The sequence below is a fragment of the Ursus americanus genome, chromosome 19, assembly GCF_024610735.1.
Source record: "Ursus americanus isolate L20-20 chromosome 19, mUrsAme1.1.p, whole genome shotgun sequence".
NCBI lineage: Eukaryota > Metazoa > Chordata > Mammalia > Carnivora > Ursidae > Ursus > Ursus americanus.
This window is the reverse complement of record NC_142145.1, coordinates 16449637-16463233: the sequence shown is the minus strand read 5'-3', so window position 1 is coordinate 16463233 and position 13597 is coordinate 16449637. Positions and strand designations below refer to the sequence as shown.

The 13597-nt window shown below is 45.0% G+C and overlaps 2 protein-coding genes across 23 annotated transcripts in view; one reads left to right on the top strand and one right to left on the bottom strand.

Moving 5' to 3' along the window:
- LOC148108461 (uncharacterized) overlaps positions 1-13597 on the top strand; it is a 69915-nt gene that overhangs the window by 5785 nt on the left and 50533 nt on the right. For 13 of the 18 annotated variants that reach the window (XR_015727606.1, XR_015727599.1, XR_015727596.1 and 10 more), the window contains exons 2-3: positions 1003-1110; positions 6869-6994. The gene's annotated coding sequence lies outside the window, so the exon portion shown is untranslated. Of the gene's footprint in view, positions 1-1002; positions 1111-6868; positions 6995-13597 lie in introns of those variants that run through there. The other 5 variants (XR_015727592.1, XM_087869776.1, XM_087869775.1 and 2 more) reach the window with 2 other exon arrangements.
- Positions 1-13597, bottom strand: part of ALPK2 (alpha kinase 2) — a 124873-nt gene that overhangs the window by 79987 nt on the left and 31289 nt on the right. Inside the window, exon 1 of one of the 5 annotated variants that reach the window (XM_045790185.2) lies at positions 6800-6939. The exons of the other annotated variants lie outside the window; for them this stretch is intronic. Coding sequence (XP_045646141.2) covers positions 6800-6873 — 74 coding nt within the window. The 5' untranslated portion in view covers positions 6874-6939. Of the gene's footprint in view, positions 1-6799; positions 6940-13597 lie in introns of those variants that run through there. 5 annotated transcript variants of the gene reach the window in all.

The following is a 13597-nucleotide window of genomic DNA, read 5'->3' as shown; positions in this document are numbered from 1 at the left end:
TTTTTAATAATCTAGTTCCCAAGTAGAAGCCAGTCAGGTGTGGCTGAGACTGGCCACAGCTGATATGCAGATTTGCCTTGGCCAACATATGGGGAGACTGAAATTTAGGGTAACTGTCTAGAGGAAACAGTACCTTCCCCTCCTGTCTACTTCACGAGGTTGTTCTGAGGCTTAAATGAGAAAATCAATGTGAAGGGGCTTTGCAAAGCAGAAACTTTATGCCACATATATTCTATAAGAATGTGAAAGTGCTAAAATGATATTTACATGATGTGATAGAGACATTAGCTAACACTACTATGGCAATCATAAACGCATCAAATCAATATGCTGTACACCTTAAAACATACACAATGTTATATGTCAAATATAACTCAGTTGAAAAAAAAAAGATGTGAGAGTGCTAAGACCAGATTACCTCGGGTTCTCAAGAAGCGTGCAGAAGAATCATCAAGGAAACTCTATTTAAAATTTTTGAATCAGAATCCATGGGTAAAAGGCCTGAGAATCTGCTTTTAAAGATCCTAAATAGGAGCGCCTGGGTGGCTCAGTCGACTGAGCATCTGACTCTTCATTTCGGCTCGGGTTGTGATCTCAGGGTCGTGGGATCAAGCCCCGTGTTAGGCTCTCTACTCAGCAGGGAGTCTGCTTCTTCCTCTCCCTCTGCCCCTCCCCCCTCTCAAATAAATAAATCTTAAAAAAAAAAAAAAAGAAGAAGAAGATCCCAAACACATTCTGCTCCAGATTGTCCTGGGCCCACCCTTGGAGACAGCCTCATCCTCATCCTCATTACTACAGGTCTCTTCGATTGAGCTGAATTAAAGCTGAATGAAGAGAAAGGGGCCTTCGTTTGAGCTTTACATGGCCCACACCACTGCCTGCTAGCCTCTTTTCCATTAGTACTTGGAGACCTGGCCTCAGATAGGAACTTACAAGGAGCATAGAATAGTACCATGGGCTACTGGGAAATCCCAAGTAATTCTGATTTCCTGATTTATCCAGACCATGATTCCTACGCCAGAGAAACCACCTGCCCTGAAAGTACCAAGACTTGTGTGGATAGAACAGAAAGGAAGAGAAGAAAATAAGGCGGAGAGGCCAAAGGACCAGGTAAGAAAGCAGTAAAGGTGGGGAACAGAATGGTTCTCAAGAACCAAGGAAAGAAAACCAAAGAAATTTTAGAAAAATTATGGAGACAATATTTGGGTTAAATATATTTCACTTCTGAATGACTAAATAAGCAAATGGGAAAATATCATGATTTAGTAACGTATGATTTTATGGAGTAGGTGTTTCAGCCGATAGATTTACAAGTCATCCTACATCTACTAAAGAGGAAAAAGCATAACTGACCTACCTCTCAGAAGTTAATTAAGTAGAATTCTTCTCACTGGCTAATGACCTCTTTTCAGAGACTTACGGTTTGTGGTTGACATGTCCTTGATCATTATCTCTAAGCATCTTAAAGAAGAGAGGGAGAAATTTCAGCCAGGAGCACAGCACTTGTTGAATGTCCCCTCTAGTAAGCAACGTGTGTGCTGCTCCCTGCGTGCAAAACTGAGGCTCAAAGGGGTTCAGTCATTTCCCTGAAGTGACAAAGTTGGTAAGTGGTGGAGCTGGGCTAGGAGACCAGACCCTTCTACTCTGAAGCCGGGCTCGGTATGTCATGTTAGAAAACTCACATTCAGAAAAGGGAAGTGACAAAGGTAGAGAGATCATATTTGCAAATACGGTGTTTCTGTCCCAAGTCTTTATCTTCTTCGGTCAACTGACACACTCACGAAGAGTTTGTTCTGGTGCCCAGTATCATGTTGAGTACCGAGCAAGAGTCAAGGAGATGCGTGCCACGTCCTGTCCATCCCTAAAATGACCAAAGATCTACTGGGGGAAACAATCTGAATTTCTGCGAGAACCTTGTATGTTACTTCCGTGCTAAGTTATCCGGTGAAAACTGGAAGAGCAAGAGAAGCTGAAAGAGGGGACTTGGGTGGGAGCAGCTGAAATGGTGTGAGTAGGGTTGGGCTTTAGAATCTGCAAGATGCTGGCAGAGCGACCTGTGTGCCCCACAGTGATTTGACAGGAACGCAAAAGCATCCCGGAAGAAATTCCCTGAACAATTAATTGCGTTCCCTCCTTGCATATCTTTCCTTTTGGCTGAAGGAAGCAGCGGCATTCCTCCACCTTGGCTGTGAAAGTCTTGCTGGAATAGTCTACGTTCTTTCTAAATTAATCATTTCCATATTAAAGAAAAAGAGGTACACATGACCTTGGGTGGATGGGGCTTCTTCTGGGCTTGAACCCCTGGGTTGGTCTAAACCAGAGGTTCTTAAATATTTCGGCAGCAGGACCCCTTGACACTCTCAAAAACAATTGAGGACTCCCCAGAATATTTGTTTATGGGGGTTATATCGATCAATATTTACCACATTAAAATACAACGGAGAAAAATTAAAAATGTTTATTCATTTAAAAATAACAAAAATAAGCTTAGTACATGTTAGCATAAATAGCATATATGATATATAATAGCATATATATAGGAAAATACCTATATTTTTCCTAAACAAGGTAAAATTTCATAAGAGTGGCATTGCTTTAGATTTTTTCACACATTTAATATCTGGTTTAATAAAAGACAGCTGTGTTTGTTTTTTTAAATCTGCTTCTGCATTGTGATGCAATACATTGTTTTGGTTGAAGTATATAGAGAAAATCTGGCCTCGCACAGATATGCAGTTGGAAAAGGAAAAGTATTTTAATAGTCTTTTCATAGGACTGCAGATAATCTTTGATACTATACAAAGAGTATAGTTGCAATGCAGAATCTGAAACCCTATCAACTAGTTGTATGAAATCCATTGGTCTAAACTGCATTTTACGTGCGTCTTTACCCACACGTGATTTTGTAGCATCATGTGTTGCTCATTTGGAGGACCTTGGTTCATGAAATCTTCTAAATATTAACACATTTCATTAAACAATATTTTTTAAAATCACATTAATTAATATTCCTACTGATCTTTGCAGAATAATTTAGAAGTATTGGGAAACTGTCAAGCTTCTGATAAAGGATACAAGTTTTTTGTTTTTGTTTTTTAAAGATTTTATTTATTCATTCAACAGAGACAGAGACAGCCAGCAAGAGAGGGAACACAAGCAGGGGGAGTGGGAGAGGAAGAAGCAGGCTCAGAGCAGAGGAGCCTGACGTGGGGCTCGATCCCATAACGCCGGGATCACGCCCTGAGCCGAAGGCAGACGCTTAACCGCTGTGCCACCCAGGCACCCCAAGGATACAAGTTTTTGAAATTTCTAGTTAGGGAAATAATACACATATTAGTTGATCATAGCAATGTAAGTCAATTCTGTGCTAAGTTGCTTGGTAGCAGTGGAAGGGTGGAGGACATCAGTAAAATGGCAGAGGAAAGACTTCTGAAAATTTTCTCCTCCATAAAAGCAATAAGAATGCTGGCAAAATTGGTCTGAATCAACTTTTTCAGAATTCTGAAAATTAGCCATAGACGATCTGAAGAGGATTTACTCAAGAAAAATGACTGAATCTCAGGAAAAATAGCAAATTTTCTGGTGTTGTAACTCTCCCTGTCCTATCCCTCATCCCCACCTCCACGGAGTCCTGTAATCCAAATGTTCACGAACAGGGCAAAAATCAGCAGTCTGGCAGCCACCAGAAGGGGCAGAACAGGGCTGGAGCAACTCCAATGCCCCATTCCCAGGGAATTGTTATCTGACCTGTCTGATGGCTTCCTGAAAGAGCACACTCGCAAGCCTGTCTTTATGTGTTCTAACTCCGAATTCAACTACAGTGAACCACCTTTTCCCTGAGACATTTGTCAGGAAAAAATTCAGAGACAGCTGAATATCATGGCTGCCTGAGGCACTGGATAACTGGTGAGACAAACAAAAGGCTAACCAAAAAGATTAAAAGGGAAAGCTAGGGAACGAGATGTCCATGTCCACAGGGGGCACTGCAAAACTCCAACATGTGTCTGGGAATCTAGAAGGCCATGCGCATGTGTATGGCTACGAGCATGTCCATGGCTGGATGCATGCTCAGGAAAGACCTGAGAAGACATTAAACTCTCAACTCTAACTGACCTAAAGGCTCTGTGCTGGCAGGAAGTGAAGGCTAACACAGAGTTGTCCACTGCTTGGCTGAGTGTTGAAGACAGGCCGCAACATGTGCACAGAGCCTCTCAGCAAAAACTGGGAGACTTACTGGTTCCAGGCATCTAAAGAAATCTCCGTCTAATCATTAGTCAACCAGTAAGTTAACTGAGCAGAGACTTCAACAACCACAAACAACAAAAAATATGGATTTTAAAGAATTAGTTCAGAAAAGTCACCAAACGACAAGCACTAGGAAAAGGGGAGAATCTGCTTTCCAGAGTTGCCACGTTAAATTGTTTAAAACGTCCAGTCTTTGCAAAACAATTAGAGACATGCAGAAAAAGAATAAAGCATGGCTCATTCATGGTCGGGGGGTAGGGGAGAAGCAGTCAATAGAAACCATCTCTGGACTTGCTAGGTAAAGACCTTAAATTAGCTATTTTAAATATGTTCAAAGAACCCAAAGAAGCTATGTCTAAAGAACTAAAGGAAAATGTGAGAACAATGTCTCCATAAAGACAAAGAAATTGTAAATAAGAACTATATAGAAATTTTGAAGTTGAAAAGTATAATAACTGACATGAAAAATTCCCGAGAGGGCTAAAGAGCAGAGGTGAGCAGACAGAATAAAGAGTCCATGAACTTGAAGATGGTTGATTGAGATTACTCAGTCTCCAGAACAGAAAGAAAAAGAATGAAGAAAAGTGGACCGAATCTCAGAGACCTGTGTTTACCAGTAAGCTCACATCATACGCATAAAGGGAGTCCCAGAAGGAGACAAAAGAGGCAGAAAAAATATCTGAAGAAAGTGGAAGTCCTGGGGCACCTGGGTGGCTCAGTCATTAAGTGTCTGTCTTCAGCTCAGGTCATGATGCCAGGGTCCTGGGATCAAGCCCCGCATCAGGCTCCCTGCTTGGCAGGGAGACTGCTTTTCCCTTTCCCACGCCCCCCTGCCTCTGCTCCCTCTCTCACTGTGTCTCTCTGTCAAATAAATAAATAAAATCTTAAAAAAAAAAAAAAAAAAAAGAAAGTGGAAGTCCTTAGTTCAGAGAAGGGACTGCAATGATAGCTTGAAAGCTTGGATTTTTTTTTTTTAATTGAGGTATAACTGACATATAACATTGTATTAGTTTCAGGTGTATGACATAATGATTCAATATTTATATATGTTGTGAAATGATCGCTGCAATAAGTCTAGTTAACATCAATTCCCACACATAGTTACAAATTTCTTTTTCTTGTCATGAGAGCTTTCAAGATCTACTCTCTTAGCAACTTTCAAACACACAATACATTATTAATCTAGTCACCATGCTGGATACTACATCCTCAGGACTTACTTATTTTATAACTAGAAGTTTGTACCTTTTTAAAAAGTTTGGATTTTTATCACTAGCAACAGATACAACTAGTTTTCCTTGAAGTGGCAGGCCTACTTTATTTATTTTCATGACAATGTTCTCCAAATATCCAAGGCTGGATAATCATCATTTGTCCATTGTTCTTTCAAGTAAAAATCATACTCCATGAAAAAGTGGCTAGTTCAGCTTGCAACTTAAACAATCATATAGGTGCTTTCCCTCAAGATGACTCTCATCTCAAGGAAATCCAGCAGAGATGTTCTGGGCATATTTCCCATTTCCTTACAGGGCAGTAAAAGGGTTTTGTCAAGATTTAATGAAATCAACAATTTTTACCGACGCATCAGAAACATTATCAAGTAACACGTTTTGGTTTTTTATTTGTTTTTAACTGTGGTTGTATGGCAGCGAAGGATTCTATGACAACTAGTATAATTTGGGACCACTGGCTAGATTCATGCTAAGCCACCAACAGTCTTACCATCCATTGCTTTTTATCATCACTCCATATGTCAACACAGTGAAAAAGACAAATAATGTTTCAGGATTTTTGTGATAATAGATTCGATCTTGTGGATCCTCTGAAAGGTCATTAGGGACCCTAGGGGTCCATGGACCACACTTTGAAAACCGCTAATTAAAGCTATTCACTGAGGGAAGCTTTAAAATGCTCTCAGCAATTCTCAGCAATTCTCTTGCAACGAACAGTTGACAGAGGAGTGCTCTTGCTCTCTGGGAGATGGGCAGCAGCGCGAAGGCCTGACATGTTGGTCGGTATGATCATTTAGGTGCTCTCTTAGGCAGATGACTTCATCTCTTTGGGCCTCCACTGCCTGATTTACAAAGAGAAAGAAGACCTATGTCTGGGTCCCACCCTCTAGAGATTCTGATTTCATGCTCAGTACATGGATCTAGATGATTTAATTTGGGGCAGGAGAAGGCTAGGTCCATCGATGCAGGAGTTGGAGGGGGGTGCTAACCTTAGAAGTTCCTCGGGATCTCTCCAACTTAAGATGGTTTTGTGCTTTGGGAACAAGGATTATAAATGTGGGTGAGAGCTAAGAGCACAGGGCAAATAAGAATGTGAAAATAGGGGGTTGGGGACTAGAATGTAACAGGTGCAAAAAGAAGACAAGGAATCATTTTTTTTTTCTCTAGCTACCAGCACAACAGCTGGATCAGACCCGATTGTCTTTGAAATCCCTACATTCCAATCCCCACCCTTCCTGCCCCCTCGGGGTGTTGGGTTTTCACACACACTCCTTCATACACCTATTCATTCACCACTCCACAAATAAAATAGAAGGACTTACTCCCATGCGGACTGAAAAGTGGATTTCCCCAGCTCAGGTTGCTTCTCCTCTTTCTTTTGTTTCCTGGAGGTCATTCCCCTGCTCCCCAGAAAACTCTCCCAACAAGATTAAAATTGCTGAAATAAACCGTGCAATCTGACCAGACGCCCTGAGGACAGAGTTTGTGGGAGACAAAGCTCAAGCTATTGGCTGGAGGTAAGACATGAAATCCTCTCTGGGCTTCAGGTATTGTTCTATTTTACTATGTGCCACTTTCCAGGGGAGGAAAACAATATCTGGGAACAAAATGTCTGCAGTGTCTTCACTGGGACAGCCAGGAATGCGGGGGTGGGGGGTGGGGAGGCCTCCAAAGCCCCCCCCCCCAACTCCCTCCCCACCGTGTGGATTTTCTGAGCCTTGCCTACCCGTGCAGCAGGGAGGAGGCAGAGCGCCTGGCTCAATAAATAATTACACGATGACATCTGTGTCCTTGCTGCCGTCACAGCACCAGGTGAAGGTCAAAATATTTTCTTACACTAAGTGTCTGTATCTTATTACTTGCCTAATTGTTACTATCAATTTGATTGATTGAATTGTTCAGAATAACTAAAGGAATAAGAAAGCTTTGGGTTTTTTCACTCCCCAAAGCTATGTTTGCTGTAGAGATGGGAGAATTCTAATACTAGAAACACACACAGTTTCTTGATCGTATTTTCTACAAGCCCCTAGATACATTTCAAAACTGATGAGGAGTTTCCATATACTTTTATCAATTTACTCATTTATCCAACGGATTTATTGAACCACAAGTCTGAAGACTGAAAGAGGACTTGGAGCTGTGTGGCTCCTGGGCCCACCTGCCTCCCTCCCCCTGAGCCCTTTACTGTTCTGCTCTGTGTCCCAGAGCTGACCCTCAAGGCCCAGACTCTCCGGCTCCCAGGACCACTGGCTTCCTGCTGCATTGGACCACAGGGAGGCAGGAGACTGGAGAGTGGGGAGAAGGGAAAAGTCACCCTCAGGTGGGATTTTAAGAGGACATCCCTTCTGTCCTCTTCAGTAGCTCCGGGTCCCGTGGGACACGCCCACCAGGGTTCCAGATTCTGCCCTGTGACCCGGAACTAGTCGTCCTGCTGCCTCCCTTTGCCCAAGCGGCCTAGGGAATGGTGGCTTCCTGCTGATGCTCATCTCTGGGTGACCCCTGTTTGGCTCAATCACCTGTACACCCCCATATTGAATGCTTGAAAACAGTTTTTGTCTTCCTGGTTAGACCCTAGTGGATAGAGAGATGATTAAGTTCACTGACGTTGGAACTGAGGCCCCAGGAAGATGTGAGTGTCTTAAGTAATACAGTTAAAAAAATTGTAAGAAATATCTACCACATGTAAGACTGTGTTAGGCTCTGTGTAGACAATAAAGATGGTAAATTCCTAGGCCTTTCCTAGGAGCTTCACAGCCAATAAGAGAAATGAGGTATCTATACCAACAGCTACAGTACAGGGCGGTACGTGCTAAGCCCTATTAAAGTCCGACTAATTATGGAGATTCGGGTCAGGGGGTGCAAGATAATGAGAGATGGTTTCCTGGGTATTTAAAAGCTGAAGCAGGGGTGCCTGGATGGCTTAGCTGGTTAAGCATCTGCCTTTGGCTCAGGTCATGATCCCAGAGTCCTGGGATCGAGTCCTGCGTCGGGCTCCCTGCTCAGCGGGGAGTCTGTGTCTCTGCCCCTCCCCTGGCTTGTGTTCTCTCTCTCTTACTCACTCTGTCTCTCGAATAAATGAAATCTTTTAAAAAAAAAATGCTGAAGCAGGCCTAGGAAATACACAGTAGGATTTTGGCAGGAAAATTGGTATATGCCTGGGGTTGGGGTGGGGGTTGATCATTCCAGGCAGAAGGAACAGCCTCAAGGTGAGACTCTGGGGGAGCCCAGGGCTAAAAGATAGGGCCACTGCATAATTTATCGTTTAAACAGAACAGTTGTGAGAATGAAAAGGGACACTATTAATACTTACACTGAGACCACAGGCAGAAACCAGGGCCATGCCCGGGAAACGGAGACTGACTCAGGTAAATCAGGAGATACGGTCACCCACCACGGGTTAGGCAGGGCCCAGATCATGGACTGAGGAGTTTGGACCTCAGGCTCCACTGCGAATCTCTGGGAATCAGATCAAAGCAGCCATTTAGGGAGGAGTGGAAACCACCATGCTGTAAGATGCTCACCACACGTGCACAGCGTAGCAGGGTAAGGATGGACGGCTCCTGCTCTCCCTACCTGACGTGGCCTGTGGTCCCTGCTCGAGCAGGAACACCTCATTCTCCCATATGTCCTGCTGGACCTACCACAATAGATGCCCAGCCAGTGCGTGGGACTTGAGAAAGGGGAGAGAAATTGGTGGCATAAGACTTGTCTCCTTCCCCAGGGGAGCTGCCAGTTTTGCAGAGAGATCAGGCTTTCAGGTGTTACACAGGGAGCAAATGCAATTTGCAAACTCTAGTGTCCTTGAATCCCAAAAGGCACAACTGAGGCAGGGAGCATTTCTGGTGCTAGGAGGGGAGAGGTCAGGGTGGCCTGGATCTTCCGACAACGTGCCAGGAGCGTGGAACCTGAGCATAGTGGGAAGGATTAAATTTTGGCTGGTGGGGAAGTGGGGAGGGCATTCCTGGCAGACGTAGCAGAGCTGGAATGAACAGGCCATGTGTAAGGGACAGTAGAGAAATGAGCTGGTGGGGAGAGGGCCCTAAAGGACAGGAGCTGGCGGCTGAAAGGCACAGAGTTCTGCCCAGGAGCACGGCGCATGAGTGAACTGCAGAGGAAATCCTACTTTTCTGCTTCAGCCGAGTGCAATTCTGAGCAGCAGTCAGAGGCAGACTGCAAAGCCAGGACGGCACAGGGGTTAAGGGACAGACTTAGCAGCAAGACTGCCCGGGTCCACACGCTGCCCGTTCACTGTGCAACATGGACAAGCTACGAAAGTACAATAACTGTACCTACCCCAGAGGATGACATGAGGACTATAGGAGGTTACTCCTAGAAGCGCTTAAAGCAGGGCTCTGCACACAGGAAACACTGAATAGATAGTTCTCAGCCCTGGCTGAACATTAGAATCGCTAGGGGTGCTTTCTAAAAGAACCAGGGCCAGAGGATTTTTTAGGGCAGTGAACTACTCCATACGATACTATAATGGTGAATACATGTCATTATGCATTCATCCAAAAACATGGGCTCTGCAACACCAACAGCGAATCCTAATGTAAACCACAGACTATGGGTGATAATGATGGCTCATGTCGGCTCACCGATAGTAACAGCTCTGCTGCTCTGGTGGGGGATGTTGACGGTGGGGGAGGCTGTGCGTGGGGTGGGGGAAGGGCAGATATGGAAACTGCTTTCTGCTCAGCTTTGCACTGGACCTAAAGCTGCTCTAAAGAATGAAGTATTTAAAAGGGGGGGGAAATACCAGGGTCAGGGCTCCACCAAAAAAAAGCAATTAAGCAGCATCTCAAGGTTGAATGGCTTCACCATGGGTATTTTCTAAGCTTCCCCGGGGATTCTAAAGGGGAGCCGGAGCTCAGAAGCACTGAGCTAAAAGGATGTTAGCTCTTGTATGGTCGTGAAGGAGGTAGGGGAGTTGGTAAATTGATGGAAGAGGAGGGATCTTTGCCAGGGCAGGTATCAGAAGTGATTTCTTGGCTCTCTTTTGGCACAAAAGTGTTAGGCTTTTGACAGCGTTTTGAGCCTCTAGGAGCAATGCAGGCTGACAAGATATTCTTTAAATAAGAAATGAGCAAACTGACTCCAGAAAGGAAAAAAAACCTACAGCATTACTAGCATCAGGCTTAGTTAATAGACAACAGAATCCTATTATCAAAAGAAAACTCAAGAGTAGTTGGAAACCGTCCCTACCCTACACCCCGGCTAGCATAATGCCCAGAATGTGTCCAGAAATCTCAAGGTACATTTTGACAACAGAAAAACTCCTGCATTAAATTGTAAATCCATCTGTGTAAGATATGGCCTCTTGAGAGCAGGACCGAGAACAACACACCACTAGACACTGGAGGACCCAGAGCTCTTTTATAAAAGCAAGTTAGCTTAGAATCCTGAAAGACCAGTATTGCTAACTCATCAAACATGCCCCAAATCAAACACTGGAACTTCCTATCTAAACCTGCTTCTTGTCTCAAAAAAATTGTAATTCCATTCTATAATCATCCATGGGGCACACCTCGGAGTCCCATTTTTCAATCCCCTTCTGCATCCAATCCAGCAGGAACTCCTGGCAGATGGATCCAGAACCTGGTGGCTTCTTGCCACCTGCTCCAGGACCACCCTGGATTGGGCCACTTCCTTTCTTTTTTTTTTTTTTTAAAGATTTTTATTTATTTATTATTTATTTGACACAGAAAGAGAGACAGCCAGTGAGAGAGGGAACACAAGCAGGGGGAGTGGGAGAGGAAGAAGCAGGCTCCCAGTGGAGCAGGGAGCCCGATGTGGGGCTTGATCCCAGGACCCTGGGATCACGCCCTGAGCCGAAGGCTGACGCTTAATGACTGAGCCACCCAGGCGCCCCTGAGCCACTTCCTTTCTTGTGTGGATCCTGGCATTGCTGCTTGTGGGTCTTCCTCGCTCTGCCCTGTCTCCTCTGCAGCCACCATGACCTTGCATGCTCCCACCTCCAGCTTCCTTCTGCCCCTGCTGATGCCTCCGAAGAGAACATTCTGCCCCAGGATAATCCCACCACTACCCCACTCTTACCCTTCCCACCTGTGCTCACAGCACCTCAGCAGATACACCTTCCTTTCTGAGACTCCTTCCCTTCCCTGCCCTCCTTTTACTCTTTGTCACCTGACACTACTGGTTTTGCTGGTGTGACTAATGTCCCTGAGATCAGGACTTCACTGTGCTCCCTACTGGGTCGCCAGGGTCTTGAATGGCTCCGGCATACAGGAGGCCCTCCATTAATCCTTATTTTTGAAGGCAATCCTCATGATCACTTCTCTGTAAGATATACTCTAGCACACACATTAATAGATTCTGTTTTGGACGACAGCTCTGGTAGAGGGAAGTGCAGTAATGTAACAGGACCCGTGGGTGCTGGGAGACAGAATTTTTGGCTTCTGATCCTGGCTTTGTTCCTAACCAGTTGTTAAGAACTTGGATGAGTCCCATGATCTCTCTGGGCCTTGGGTGATCTATAAAGTAAAAATCAATTGGGTTTGACCAATTAAATCAGCCTTTCTTAGGCACTGGACCTGAGTGTCAGTATTTTTTAAAGAGTTCTTCATGTGTAACAGAGAGCCGGGAGCGGGATAATCCTTAGGCCTGGCCTCCCTTGTGTCACCGTGCACAGGAATCCCCTGGGACCTTGTTAAAATGCAGAATCCGACTGCCAGGGGAGGGGGCTGGGACTCGGGTATCCTAACAAGCTCCAGGGGCCGTGACTGCTGTTGCTGCTCTGAAATCAACTTTGAGGGGCAAGGTCTTAGAGTCGTTTCCAGCTCCAGGACGCCAATGGTTCTAAAGAGTGGAAGTCCCTTTATTAAATTCTCAGAAAAATATCAGCTGTCACTTGATTCACTGCTCCACTTGAGCTGAGTTCCCAGTAAATGCCTGAAACCTGCCCCCACATGCAGCTCTGTGGGTGTTGGAGCTAGTTTTGCTTTTCTAGAAAACCAACCACTGCACCCAGGCAGGGGGAGTGCACAAAACCAGACCCGAGAACTTCTCTCTCAATGGCAGCCTGGGAGGCCTGCGGTCAGAGAAGAAACCGTCACAATTTGATTGCTTCTCTTTGTCTGCTGCTCTGCCAGAGCCTTGGTCTTTGCTATGTCCTTCTCTGTCATTCTTCTGGGCCATCTCACTGCACCTCTGCCTCACTACCATCTCCTGGGACCCTGTAGGTGAGCAGGTGCAGCCCCTGGCAGCTGATAGGAAAGCAAGCACCTGGGAGCAGCAGCCCCAGGTTGTAGGAAAGCTGGTGTAGGCTGGTGAGGAGGAAGAATCCCTACCCTGCTGGTGTGGCAATCCAGCAAATGGGAAATGACAAGGACAGAGAAGGGGCAGCCACATAATGACCAGAAGCTCAGATTCCCTGGAGCTCAAATGGCCCCAGGGGCTACTGACATAGTGGCCTGCTCCTATAGCTCCTGCAGGGGGACGCCTTTTATAATTACTTCCTGTCTTCACAATCCCCTTAGGCTGCATAATCTCTAAAGTAATAGTCAGCTGATCACCAAGAAGCCACAGTAATTCAAATCAGGTCCCCACATTCATGGGGAGGAACCTTGGAATGGTTCTGCAGGGGAGGAAAAAGTTTCCTCCACCCTGTCGGGATCCCTGGATGTGTCTGCAAAGTAAACTGACAAGAACAGATTAGCAGGAGAAAAGCATACACATTTTACTGAATTTTTACATGTACAAGGGAGCCTTCACAACAGAATGAAGACCCGAAGAAGTGATGAGAGCAGAAAGCTTTTATACTTTTTAGACAAAGAAACAATAAGTTTGTGAAGAATTGATAAGACAAAGGGGTTTGGGCTAGAGGTAGCAAATGGTGACAAAGTAACTAGGAAGGTAAGACTGAGTTTGATAAGGTTGTTTGTACAGATTTCCTGGTCCCAAATTCCCTGTCTCTGGTGATAAAAATGGCTTCCCTCCCCCTGGCACAGGAAATGTACCTTTCACATAGGAGTTTTACGACCTGTTTCAGGGAAGCAGGATGGGCAGGGGGTGGGGGGCTCACACCTTCCTCCTTCTGCCATTTTTAATAATTCCTTCAGTTTAAGTTATTTAATATGCCAAGGTGCCATATTTTAAGG